The 14,717-nt window shown below is 46.9% G+C and overlaps 1 protein-coding gene across 3 annotated transcripts in view; it reads left to right on the forward strand.

Moving 5' to 3' along the window:
* Positions 1-14,717, forward strand: part of LOC144717587 (actin-binding LIM protein 1-like) — a 118,757-nt gene that overhangs the window by 42,588 nt on the left and 61,452 nt on the right. For all 3 annotated transcript variants that reach the window (XM_078593057.1, XM_078593058.1, XM_078593059.1), the window contains exon 2: positions 4,374-4,514. In XM_078593057.1, the coding sequence (XP_078449183.1) occupies positions 4,374-4,514 (141 nt within the window). The remainder of the gene's footprint in view (positions 1-4,373; positions 4,515-14,717) is intronic.

Here is a 14,717-nt window from a genome sequence, read left to right on the forward strand (position 1 = left end):
CTATAGCACCCAAATACTCTAAACGCACGTTGATCCTAAACGTGGAGGGAAAACCCAGAGGGCCCGGAGAAAAATTTACGTGACCACGGGGAGAGCATTGGTATTACAAATATACAGCAGGCGTCAGGGTGGGAATCGAACCCATGAACTCCTCCATACCAGGTGAGGGAGTAAACATCTCACCACTGCGGTGCGCCCCTCTCTCGGAACATAGTTTGTCGTATTTCTCCTTGCAGCCATATGGGTTTATAAAGGGTTGGGTTAACCTTAATTCTGACCCACCACAAGCCATCCAGTCACACAACCGCTGTGTGCGCCAATTCTATCGCTCAATATACAGAGGCCGAGGCAGTGGAGGCATTTTCCCGAGGGTTGAATTTCTTTGAGAAGTTACACAAACTTATCAACGACTGCTCAAACAATTATCACGTTAAATGTTCGTCATCGTGTGACAATGGGAAAGTGGTTCCTGCCCCCCCCCTCCCCCTTCTCGTGTGGATTAAAGCAGTTAACTGGACAGAATCTCAAAAGTAGAGCCCGATGATATCGCCTTCCACAAGCTATTCTCAGCATGTAGAAATGCGCTGCTGTAAAATAATTTTGAAAATGTAGACAAAGCGGGGGTTGGGTCCATGTGGTTCGATGGATTGGTTTTGTGTCAGGAGTTGAATCTGTGTTTCTCCCACCCAGAAACAAACTGAGTTCTGAACCCTAGTGACTTGATATTCTCATCCTGGTCACCAATGACTGCATACAAAACCCATCACATATATTTATTTAACGAAAATTATTAATATCCCAATTTCAGATTCTGAAACGTAAATGATCGATTTGATTCCCACACGATGTGCAATTGCTTCTTATCTCGTTGTGGATAAGAGGCAATTGAAGGAAATTTCAATTGTAGTTCTGGGATGTCACCTTCCACAGGCTGTTGTCCGGCGAAGTTGGAATGCAAATGGCAGGAAAACCTTCGTTTGGAGGAGGTTGAAGTACCCACAATCTACCCAAACGCACGTGGCCTGCCGATCGACTAATAGCGCAGCACACATTCATACAGCACTGTTGGGTAGACAGAGGCATGGGGGATATGGGGTAGGATAGGGGGTGGGGGGAATGAAGAAACTTGCCCATTCTAGATTTAAAGTTTTCGTGACTGCAAGGATCCATACTCTTTGGTTCTTCTTTCGGTAAAGTCACGTAGGTGAAAAAATAAAATAAGAATACAAAAATAGAAATAACTAAATTAAATCACGACGTTTCGGAAGCAACACAAGCTTCCGTCATCAGGTGGGGCAACCACAGCAAGAAATAAAATGACTTGCCCATTGCTTCGACTGCCACGCCCCACCGAGAGAATGAACAGGTAACATGTGAACAGGTAACATGTGGACAGGCGACATCTGTATTGCAAGCTCAGCGTGCAAACGATCACGCCCATGGCAGCATCTGAGTCCAAATGGTAAATTGTCAGATGTATTTCTACTGGTTCCTGCCATAAATGGGAACACGCTCGGCTAAACATTGCGACGTCTCTAAAAGAGACCGACCCTACCATCGATAGCAATGTGGGGTCATCGCGCAGAGTTTTTGCGAAACGTTCTTTTACGAGTGGACCTGGTGCTGTCAAGAAACACAAAGCAGGAAACTGGCCTTACGCGAACATCTTTACTATAAAGGATCGGTGTACGCTATTCAACGGCTTTTTATGATTTAGAAAAAAAAAATCGTAATTATAATTCAAATGAGACAGGTTTAGTATTGAAGCCAACTGCTGGGGGTACAGCACGTGGTGACGTCAGCAATGCCCAGCGGGAATCCGTCGCGGGCTGTTGTAGGGGAAAGTAGGGCAGACGTTGGTGGTGACTGGGCTGTCGGGTTTTTTTTTTGCCACGATGCCTCGTAGGTGTGACGCCGATAATGAAATTCTTTCGCACGCATTGCACTTGGAATAGCATCCAGTGAACTTGGAAGCTATTAGTCTCTTTCCCCGTATGGCGATGCTAATTCTCACTTGATTTTTTTGTCGGTTTCGTATATGCGGTCTTTTTTTAATGTACAAACGCTTACGCGGACAGCTTTGGGGCCGTCCATAAATGACGTCACCTGGGGGGGGGGGGGTCAAAAATCGTCCAAAATCGTGTGACGTCATTTATGGACGGCCCCTTTGTCAAGTTCCATCAACAGTGACGTCGCACTTGTGGTGTGGGATGGGAAGGATTGTGGTTGTCTGTGGACAGGGGCCGACGTTTGCTTGCGTTTGCTGTAAAGACAAAGCAGGTTGACACGCATCGTGACTGTGTTGGGGTACACGCTTGATCATTCATTCATTCCACGGGAGGTTGCAAGGTATTTGCTGCCCGTCATTAGGCATCCATGACAATTTATGTTGTTATTTTATCACCCTATCCACCTTGCATAATAACTTAATGTTGTTCAGTTAGCAATGTTCACACACATGTTGATGAGACCCGGGTGGTCAAAACCAGCCCATAGATTGCCCACCCACTCATTTAATTGTATGCACCTACACATACTCTATGTACGTACACGTATAAGCTTCTAGTCTTCATGTATAGTGACTATTAAAGAACGCAAGTTTGGGAAGTAAGGATCGATGACTGATGATGGACGAGATTTGTGATGGAATGGCAGAAAAAGGAGAGAATCAAGCCTACGAGGATGACCACCACAATAACAAACCATTCAATACATTGTCAATAACGTTGCCTTACATGTACAAATATATAACAGGGTAATGTTTTGGGCGATGACTTTCATAGCAGAGACTCCAGCTTCATGTGCGGGAGTGAAATGGATGTTGTGGCATCACGGGGCTGTGTGTGATGCCAATGGCCTGGATAGGCCTTCATCCAGCAGTGGAGAGATCACGGCTGATGATGATAATGATGATGCCATTGAATTGGCATCTCGTTAGTGGGTTTTCCCTGGGCCCACTCTTGTGCAAAGCCAAGGGACAATATGCTTAATCAGTGTTGTCTCTGGGAGGGCCTTACGAGACTTAAAAAGTAAGCTCACGACGAAATAATAATTAGCTTGCAGTCGAACGTAGCCGAGGTCGTGAGAAGTTACAGCATTTGCATGCTCCAGTTTTAAAAGTTCCGGCGGTAATTTCAGGGCGTACATTGAGCGGGAGCAGGGTCGTGATCAATGGGGGGTTAATGTCAGCGTTGCCTGCCCTGGCCATGCCCCCTGACACAGCGAGGTCGGGGTGCAAGTAACGTACCCAACGATGGGTGGGTGGGGTTGAGATGGCATTATTCCAGAGCTGAGCTTTCTAATTATTTTTAGCAATCGATTCCCCTGCCGATGATCGGCTAATTGGACAATGCGACCAAGAGTTTGGCAAACAAACAAAAAAAGTCTCACCTCCGTTTTCACGTGTGCCGCTGGACAGGAGGTGAGGGGGCGGGGCTTGATGACGTCGTCAACATCACCAGTCAGGCCATGGTTGGGGCGACGGCACAGGGGGTTTCCCACCTTCGGGGTGCCAGGATGTCGAGGCGGTCGCCAATTGTATCCGAGTCCAACCGATCGACCACGAAAAAAAAGTCGTTGATTTACATTTGTTCCTGGGTACTAAGTATTATTTTTTTTATTGCTTATGCCTAAAAAGTATAAAAAATTGATAATATTCCCCACAAACATGGACCCAATAATCATGACCGTAACATTATTTTCGATTGAATATTTCAGATTTAGTGCAAATACACTGTAGGCTAGTGAGAAAGAAAGGAACAAGATCGTGACGAGCAAATCGGCGTACGTTAGGGTACGCATGCCACGTCGCCTTGCTTGGGGTAGAAACTGATGGCTCTCGATGCTGGCGGTGTTTGCAGTTGTGCCCTGTAGCTCTCCAAAGTGCTTTGTGCTCGTACCGTGTGTTGATCGCTGCCGTGTCCGACGTTCCGCTCCCACTTGCTTGGGAGCTGCTCAAAGTTTTTCAAGGCTCCTGAAGAAGCTCCCTTGCACGTGGAGCGAACAGTCGGGCACGGAGCCGATATTCGTCAAGAGCCTTGTTTGCGATTAAAAATTGAGCTTTGGGTTAGGCCAAGTGATTATCTGGCCGGATTCGTGTCGTGACTCCCTCCGCCACCTGGCATAGCGAAACGCAGTACGACATTGCCAAGTGCACCAGCGTTTAACGTGCCAATTCGTCACTGTTGAAGCTTTCCGTTAAGTTGAACAACAAGTCTCGCAACCAAATCGGATGCAATTTAACCGCATTTCAATCGTCTCATGTGCAATGTTTGCATTTCACCGTCTCACCTTTTGCACCCTTCCTACCCCCCCCCGGCTCCCCATTTGCCCCTCCAAAACAATCGCACCCCCCCCCCCCATGGAATGAGCAGTGGCCGAGAGTCAGGACGAGCGTCAGAGCGTGCTGGGGGACAAGCCCGCGATCCACTGCTACAAGTGCCGCGACCTGTGCCGCGGGGAGGTGCTCCGCGTGGAGAATCGCCACTTTCACGTCTCCTGCTTCACCTGCAAAGGTGGGAGAGCTCCAAGTAGCGAGCGACACCCCCTACCCCCCCCCCCCACGCTGTCTCCACGATGGGGCGTGTACTCTTCGGTGCGTCCCCTCCCTTGGCTGCCACGCCGTCGCTGATCTCGACCGTCGCTTCTCCCGGCGACGTGCCTTGCCCCTGCCCTGCCCTGCCCCACGTGACCACTGTTGTGGGTACGGCGCCACTACCTGCGCTGATACTTCCCGGTTCTATTTGGCCGACTTGCCTGTTCTTTCCAAGGGCCAGGTGGATGGGGTACTGTGAACCGACTACTCCTGTTTCTCCACCACACACACACCCACCCACACACCCACCCACACACCCACCCACCCACCCACACACCCACCCACCCACACACCCACACACACACACACCCAACCACCCACCCACACACCCACCCACCCACCCACCCACCCGCTCGCAGATGAAACCCACGATGTGAGCTCTCTTATCCTGGAGTCATCGCGGACAGTGACAGATTCGCACTCAATAACACGTGGTACCGGGAGGCGTTTGATTTGAAAAACTATGGAGTATTGTGGTTACTTCGATTTCACGCGGCAAATGAAATCTCAAATACACGAGAATGCGTGTAAACCACCGGGCATCATGTTGTCCCGCAGTCACTTTGACTCGATGCGGCAAAACAACAGGATAGCACGCACGCACGCACCCGTGTAAACAACATGGTACATTCTATGATTAGTAGTCCACACCTATGACCACTGCAACGGCAGCACTTTAATCACAGAGTTATACAGTCTTAAAATAGCATCTTCCTCGGCTGTCCCCTGCAGATAGACGGCACACTTCCCAGCTCACCTCTTCGTTCTGTTCACTGTCCGCCTCTCTCTTTTCAAGCCTCGTCCTCTTGCCAGGGGTCACCATGGCTTCGCAAACGGAAGCTGATCATCGATAATCAAGGCACGCGGCCTACGTGCCGTCAATTAATCTTTATTTTGCCTGGGATTTGATTGCACCGCCCGTAACCGTCATGGCGCAATTTTTTTTAGCGAGGCCTCGTGACCTCCAGCGTCAAATCTGAAAACTGTTCGGCGAAACGGAGGAGCCGTGACCCCTTCACCCCCTCCCCCCGCTGTGCACCCTGGCCAAGGGATGTTTCACGCGAATTGAAAATCTCATGTCTTGTTACCGTGAGCGATATCGGTTTTTCACTTTGACCTCATCGCCCTGAACGTGCTCGATTTTGTCGGGTTATCTCGGAAGCTAAGCCGGTCTGAGCCTGGTCAGTAATTGGATGGCTGACCACGAGGGCTTGACCCACCAGGTGTTGTAGATGCGCGGGGCCGTAGCGTGACCAGGAGATGGCCGTGCCGAGCGTCACCCTCTCATGCGCACGGTGGGTTTTCTCCGGGCTCTCCCGGTTTCCTCTCACAATCCAAATAATCATGACTGGCATTGGCCAAACATCCCAGTGTAGCAGGGCCCTTCTTAAATAGTCTTGAGACTCAGTGGGGCTTTTTCAGGTAAAGTAGGCTAATATTTTTTTCTCACAAGCCTTTAGACTCGTGTTTGGTGTGCTCAGAACACACGTCCCCGGTACAAGGAAATAAATGGAGCCCACTTGGGCCCTCCCACCCTGGGCCCTCCCACCCCTCTCGCCCCAATCTGAAGAGGAGGAGGGGGGGGATTTAATAAACGTGCCAGTAGCCAATTTTCTCAACTGCCACACTGAGAGATCGCATCGAACCGGCGATTCGTGGGTTGCAAGTCGAAAGCGACAACCGTTACAGTACGGCAGCATCTCGTTTTGAAATGATGTAAATGTTATTCCTGACCCACTTGATCCCACATTGAATAGACTTTTGTTCAGCCAGGCATGCAAGGGAAGTGTGCATTTTGTATGCAAATCCTGAAATCTATATGCCTTGCCAACGTCTTTTGCAGCGGATTCCGTCAGGGAATTTTTTTTTATCCCCAGCGTGACTTTCATGTTTCACTGCCACTGTTCTCTTCCTGAAGGCATGCTTTCAGCTCTCAAATGGCCTCATTTAAAGAAGATTACCTGTCCTGCCGCAAAGCCATCTTGTGCCTGCTAATAGGGCCCCAATGAGAGTGGTCACGGATACCGTCCTTTTAGTAGGCAAAAGGGAAAAAAATACACGTAAATTAAGTCTGGCAGAAAATAATGAAACAAACGACCTTAATTATTATTAAGAGGAAGGAGTCGTAACCTTATAACGCCAACAGATGTATCATGAAAACAAGATGCAAACATTTAATAGTTTTTAAAAGTTATTTTTCAAGGCTCATTATTTTTTATAAGTCACAATTAGTATTTTTATGCATTGTGGGAATGTAGGCAAACGGTTTGTGATTGCATTCATTGTGTGATTTTTTTTTAACATGCAGTAATCAACGTGAAAACAGAGATATCTGAAAAGGGATTTGAGCGGTGTCATTGTACACTTTGCAATGAACCCGGCAATGTAATTTTGATACCTAGCCACGGTTAACATCAGCGGCGGGTGACATTTGACTTCGTCCTGGACATCCCCTGCAACAAACCGCATTGACCAGCGTGGTGAAGAATGGCCAAACAACCCCAATGACAGGCACGGGGAAGCCTTCGTACAGCATCGAATTGAATCGTTAATCGGTCTAATAGAATAATCTTTCGAAATGTATCTGAAAACAAACTTGCCTGAACATTTTTCGATTTAAAGCTTTCGTGACTGCAGGGATTCATCTTCTTCTTGGTTTTTTAAAATTATTATTTCCATTCTACGTGACTTTACCGAAAGAACCAAGAAGTTGCCTGGACATATTTGGAGCCAAGGCTGTCTGGGAAATGCAAACAAGGCTTCAATTTGGACTCACGAGATTAAAGACGTGGGGGTGCTCGTACACAGCTCACGGCACCCCACTTGACGCAGCTGCAATCGTTTCATACTCGAGTGCAACCGGCAGTGCAAGAGATTTCTTTTTTCGTTTCCTTTTTTGTTATTTGGTCCCGTGGGCCACTTGAGGCTTTGTGTCCCGACACTCCTGGTGGCCAGGACGTGCTCTCAGAGTCAGGGATGCAGCTACTTGCGGGTGTCATGGGCGTCTGGACAAAATATTTGTACGTAAATTATTGTGGGGTTTTTTTTTGTCAAGTTTTTATTTTCTCTCTCTCCCCCTTCTAACAGTGTGACACCAATGCCGATGAAGTGCCCTGTAACGGAACACAGTCGGTCACAAACAGTAGAACTCGCACGTCAATGCCAAGTCAGCCGCCAGCCTTTGTTAAGTTTAAATATATTTGACTTTCTTTGGGATTTTACACCCTGATTTCTCATGCAAACGCTGTGAGTGTGTCTTTGTATCCAGCATTCGGTGTGCATTTGCGACCACGTTCGTTCAACTGTATTGTATGTACGTACGTTGAACTTCGTGCTGTAATGTAGCCAACCGTGTTCATCGCAGTGGGATACGTGTCACTTTGCGGCGCGTTGTATAATCCAGAGAATACGGTTGTCGGAATGCAGCTGAACTCTTCATGTCTGTGACGAAGTGTGGGTGGGGAGCGGTAGTGTAGCGGTTAGCGCGCTGCGCTATGAACCTGGCGATCCGGGTTCGATTCCCGCTCACGGCCAACACCGGTGACGATTATCTGAACCGGTCCTGGGCCTCCCCTAAGTCGACTCAGCCTGAAATGAGTACCTGGTGCGGTGAGTAAACATCGCCACTGGGGAGACAAAGGCGGTCGGGCGTGGTGCTGGCCACCCACCCCCTCGTGTACCATTCCGGCCTTCAGAGGTGTTCGCTAACAGCACTTGCCCCCACAGTCTGTTAAGGCTATACGGGGGATCTTTGTCTTTGTCTTGTGGGGGGGGGGGGGGAAGCGAACTTCGTGGGCTCTATCTGAAATGTAACCAAGAACCACCGAATGCTCCCAACTTCCACAGTTTGGCTGCGTCCCCTGCCCGGAGTCGAAACGCAGCGTGTGCTCCGAGCTTAGCAACGTCCTTTCTCAAGGCCACGTCAAACACCGATACTCAGATAGAGCACACACGTGAGAAATAAATAAATTAAAGTTTACTTTTCTCTTCCCGCAAATTTTAGTTTTGAGAAAATCACTTGGGACCTTGGATTCTTACGGCCGTTGACACGAGCGCTGATGGTGCTGAACGTTTGGCATTCTTCGCTCAGGGATCGCAAGGCAATGGTCGTTATGGCCCTGGAGATAGAATTTAATAATTGTCGAGGAACAGTGCCGGCCACAGTTTCAATTACGAAGCGGAGTGCGGTCACACTGCAGTGGCCAGTGGCCATTGACCGATAACGCTGTTGGATAAATAGTATCCCGTGTTGTTTTGTTTGCATATGTGATGCCGCGAAATAAGTAACCTGCTTAATTTAATAATAAATACGTTAACGTTTCAGGTTTTGACATATTTCAAAAGGCAGAACGCCTTATCAGCATTGCACTTCACTCCTAATGAATGGAATTGCAATGTAATGTTACACCAGAAGCGAAAATATGAAGATGAAACGGATAAGTAAAGGTGCATCGCCACGTCTCACTTAAGACGACACTTCTTCTGAGTCCACGGCTTTCAAAGTACTGTCCACGACTATATTATTAGGTTTTGTCGGTAAAGTCACGTAGCTAAAAAATTTAAATTAAAACGAATAAAAGTAAAATAAAATAAAAATAAAATAAAATAAAAAATCACATAACAATCACGACGTTTCGGAGGCAACACAAGCTTGCGTCTTCAGGTGGAACCGTCACAGCACGCTCGCTGTATCAAGTGTTGTCCACGACTGTTCTTCCCTCATTCACAGTCGTCGTCGTCCATGACCAAGCCACTGCTGGATGAGGGCCACCCCAGAGTCGGCGCTATTCCTCACAGTCGTGCGACATCACAATCCACCCGCTCACGAACCCATTTCTTCGCCCCACCTCCTCAGTAGCCATACTTCCAGACGCAATTCCTTACCCTGGCTGCCACTCCGTTGACTAGCCATGGGCCATCCTCCCAACCAGCGACAAGTCTTGCCCAAACAGACTTACTTTTCTACAGAGTTAGAATGTGCGATGTTTGAACTTGCAGATGTTCTCTCGAGTCCATGTGTTCTTCTTCCTGCCACTCGATATATTTTCTGTCATTGTTGTTCACGCGTATCTGTTACGCGAAAGGTCAAACGGCACATGGTGACCCGAGCGATAAGACATTTACGCAAGCTATTTGAGTTTAAATTAAAGAAATGTTTCAAAAGAAGATTCCGTTGGGTTTGAAAAAAAAAATCAAGTGACAATGAAAGGCAAACCTTCCTGAATGCGCGTTGTGCCTCAGACTGTCTGAGCACTCGTACATTTCACCGTCAAATGTATTCGAGATACGTTTGAAACCGGGGTATGCAGCGTGACGGTGGAAAAGGAAGATAGCGAAGCAATTGGATTGCTCGGTACACGAGAGTAATGATTTACTGTGCTCATTCAACATGGCAAACACATTATCCTCGTGCGACATATTGTAACATGTTATTCATGCAGGAGTAATTATAAGAATAATATTCTCCTCCTTAGGGAGATCCCGTGATCCGTGACAATAAACTGACATTTTTGCATCTGTGGCCATTTATCCTTTGATGATTATAGCAATCATGGCTTCAGCACAGAAATGCTGTTTCTCCCCTCAGCAAATCCCAGTGTTTCCATAATGCAAATTGTGCATTAATTGCTCATATTGTCTCGACTAAGCCATCCCTCGTAAGCTGTTTTCAATCGACTGAGCGGACGGCGTTGCCAGCGTTTCAGCGGAAGTGGGCTCCTCTGATAGCAGCAACACGCAAAATATCTCTTTGGAAATCCGCCCGACGCTTCACTAAACATCAGAAATGTTAGCACGCATAATCCGTGTTATTTGGGCCGCAACTCTCTGTTCCCCTTGCAGTTGCCTCTAAGCACACGCACCGCACATATTCATAATAATGTTTAGTTTTCTCTAGCGTCGTTCGCGCAAGTTTGCGTCTCACAATCGCTGAGGAACCACAGACCAAGCTGGAAGGCAAGCCAGCTGGTGAGCCGGCGCTACCAACAATTGCCCATGCTCTGCAATCCTCTATTTATTCGTGTGTTTTCAGCCAGTCAACGGATGTTTATACACGTGGGAGGAAAACCGGAGCACCTTGAGAAAATCTCACACACGTAAGGGGGGGGGGGGTGGGGGGAGAGCAACACACGGTCTTTCATGCAGAAAGGATGGATGATGAGATTAGTCTGCACTTTGCACAACCGCATCCGCATTTCCCTGCCAAGCCCAGGGTGTGGCCCCTCGACGGCCAACGGGGGGAGCTTCTCTAAAGTTGCAAGCCACGAGCCTTCGTCTCCGCTAGTGCCAGATTTCAGGCTCGCGCTACCACCGACCGGCACGGCCGATTTTCTCCTCCACGACGTCCGTTTCATCGGCGCTCAGTGCGCTCGTCGGCTAAAAAGAACGAGTCCGGCAGTGTGTCTGCGCTGCGCGTGTCGCGTAGATTCAGCGCTGCCTGTGCTCCAGTTCCTGTAGTCAGCGGAGAGAGAGAATTCGCATTTTTGCGCGGCGCAGCCGAGGCAAACACAAGCCAGATCAAGAGACGGCGACGGTGTTTGGGGGAGGCCTGAATCCAGCAGTGGACTGACCATGGCTGATGTTGATGATTATGACGGTGAACAGATCGTATCAAAGATTTTTAATTTAAAGCTTTCGTAACTGCAGGGATTCATCTTCTTGGTTCTTTCGATAAAGTCATGTAGAAGGGAAATAATACAATAATAAAAATAAAACGTCATAAAATATTTTATTTTATAGTTTTATTTTTATTATTTTATTATTTCCCTTCTACGTGATTTTACCGAAAGAACCAAGAAGACGTACCAAAGATGTCTGCGTTGCAGACTCCACGGTACTCTTCTGCTACGTTTCCGTGACCATCGGCAAGCGAGCCAGGCTCGCTCGGTTTGTGAACCAGCCTACTGCACACGGGTTTCCGTGGCGCCATGTCCGGGCAAATCCGGCACCAAGCAGGCTGGATGCCAACTCCAATTGAACCAATGAATTATCCTGGGCTTTCACATCGTGCAAAAATAACGAAAATAATGTATGCTTGGGATAGCCTAACCTACCCTAAGCCTGAGTTAACGATTATTATGATTATTTTCTTTCTGAAAAATCACGTCGTAGAGGTTTGGATGGGGAAAGATGGGTACGGATTACAGAGCGGAAGGGATTGAGCTTTCAGAGCCATGCTCAAGTTCAAGTTCATTTATTAGGTATAGCCCTGTGAGCCATTCAGCTCTTGAATCGGGTGCAACCGCAACAAACAAAAAACAAAAACATGAACAAAAAACATCTTAAAGTGAATATGTGACTAAGTGCAAACAGAAAATCCAAGAAAAGACAGCAAAATATTGCAGAAAAAACACCGTACACCAACGCTGTGTGCAAAAATCCCAGTGGGATGCAAGTCAAACAACAACAACAACAACCACAAGACAGCTTAGATTAAGGCCATCAGTCTAACTCTGTACTACAACAAACAAACAAAGTGTGAGAGACTGATCCGATGACTCTAGCATGGTCCAGATTCGTACCTGGGCCAGATCCATTCCTGGGTTGTGGGAACAGGGCATTTATCTTTTTGATGTGTCGTGAAACTATAGTGCTCAACATTGAGCTTCCCTATACGTTCTTAACTGCCCCTACTGGACATCTGTGAAAAAGAGATTTATAGCTCATAGGACTCCTCCAGTATAAATAAATATGATGACTTTGATACTTTTCCGTGAGTAAGAAGCGCCAGGTGGCTCTCAAAATGTGTGTCATGCACCTCGGGCTTGCAACAGACGCAGGAGAGTGAAGGGAAGGTTTTCTCTTCGTGACCTCTTGCCTACAGCATAAAAATTCATGGACTGCCCGCACACGCACACATTAGGAAGTGTTTTTTTATCATTAATTGTTGCACTAGCCGACAGTCCAATTGAATCAAGATGATTGTGTTTGGCACATGAAGAGAACGTTATTCTTCCTTGCTCTGCGAGTGACTTTTGAAAGAGCGGGTATTTAAACGTGTGTGAGAGAGCTGTGGACATTTTGAATACCGTACGAACGCGCTCATTTCACACGTGGGACTCTCACGGCCAATATCATGGTACACGATTGGTTAGATCTTGTCACATTACACCTCCACGATCTAACCCAAAAGGAACTTAAATGATTAGTCACGAACACACCGCTTTAAAATGTGTTTCGGGGATATTAAAACAACAACAACAACAGTAACTGTAGTTTCCGCAAAATAACTTGCTTTAATCCGAACAAAGAACTATGCACGCGTGGGGGGGGGGTGTAAGCGTTTTGCGCACCGTCAGATTTTACGGTTCGGCTGACCGGTGCAAAGCACACTGGGGGATCGTGAAGGGGCCGTTTTGGGACGAATAATTTTCGAGCCGTCGGTACCTCTCCGGGCTCCCTGTGGCCCTGCGTACATGTCCCGTTACGCCCGGGCATGTTCCTGGGCTCGTATGCATTTTGGCCGACGATGAAAGTACGTCTCTCGCCGGCGTTCATTATTTAGCATTGGGCCCCCTCCCCTGAACCCCATTTATCTAGGCTGCCAGTCCCTCGCTCGCAGCTGTTATAGCAGGTGTCTGTCCTGTCCTGTCCAAGATGAATTTTGGTATTACTGCGTTTGTGTTTTCTACGGTGAAAAAAAAACGTTTTTGCTATGTGGAGCAGATAAAGAGTGCGTTGTGTTTTTTGTTGTTGTTGTTGTTGTTGCAAAGATGACGTTATCCTGCCCCAATAATCTGGACTCTGTAATGCCCATCAGCGTTTTTTCGCCGTGTGTCTGTGCCATTGTGCTGTCCCGCGCCCCGTTTGTTCGTCCACGCAGCACAATCTCCCCGGCAAAAAAACAACACGACAAAGTTTCAAAGCCGTCGCATTGACATTTTCATATATTACGTGAGATTAAACAGATTTGAATTTGGATGCAATTCAAGGTAAAGAATTACAACATTAATTGATGATGTGATTTTCCGATACATTTCCCGTTCAGCTCCAGTTGTTTGACGAGAGAGGAATGCATAATTAACTTGCGCACGCTACATGCGCAACGCGTCCCCTGTACATTATTGTGTGAGGGGGCGAGATCAGAAGCAAGTCGGAGAAAAAAAACAAATCAACGCCGATCATGTTGAGCGCTTGTGCAGAAAACCGAGCACCGTTCTGAAACTTTCATAACAATCGCCCACTTGGCAGCCTTTCTGAGACTCCCCCCCCCGCTCCCCCACTGGCTGTGATTCACTGATGTTTAGTTCGTTATGAGGAAACATCGCGCGTAGCATTCATTTGTCTCATGCTGTTTGTGGCAATGTAGAAGCGCTTGTGGAAATGTAAACATTGTTAAAGTTCTCAGCGCTCATTCTCTACCCCGCTGTAAAAAAAAAAAGTAGTCGTCGGTCGTTTGTGTGTCCAGGATGGCAAATTAGCATGTTGTAAAGGGCTTAATGATATAACAACAACATGATTAACTATAATTGATAAAATTGTATGGCCTATTGTCAATCCTCTGCTGGATGAAAGCCTCTCTAAGACGTGTTGGCCATGTGGTTGTTTAACCAAACTTGACCATATTTCTCTTCTTGGTTCCTTCGGTAAAGTCACGTAGAATGGAAATAATAAAATAATAAAAATAAAACATAATATAATAATAATATAATACAATTTATTTATTTTAAATTATTTTATTACTTCCATTCTACGTGACTTCACCGAAAGAACCAAGAAGATGAATCCCTGCAGTCACGAAAGCTTTAAATCGAAACTTGACCATATTTGTAAGTGCAGGTTGGTGAAGGGAGGAGAGAGAGAGAGTCCATGAACGCTTGACACGTGACTTGCCACTGCCGATAACCATGGCCGGGAATCAAAGTCAGGTCATCGGGTTCATGGTGATGAGCTCTAAATAATATGACACCATTCCACCCTGGAGAGGGTATATACACATATTTATTTTGAAATATAATAAAAAAACATATATTCTTTATACATTAATCATAAGCAGAGTTGTTGTTCTATGTCATGGCCACAGTTTAATAAAGGACCTAAAGCCACAAAAAGCTACAACAGAGAATTGCAGACTCTATAACCAGTTGAGTTTTAGTTTAGTTGGCGGTACAGCCATATATATATT

The sequence above is a fragment of the Lampetra planeri genome, chromosome 4 (genome assembly GCF_965212315.1).
Source record: "Lampetra planeri chromosome 4, kcLamPlan1.2.h2, whole genome shotgun sequence".
Lineage (NCBI taxonomy): Eukaryota > Metazoa > Chordata > Hyperoartia > Petromyzontiformes > Petromyzontidae > Lampetra > Lampetra planeri.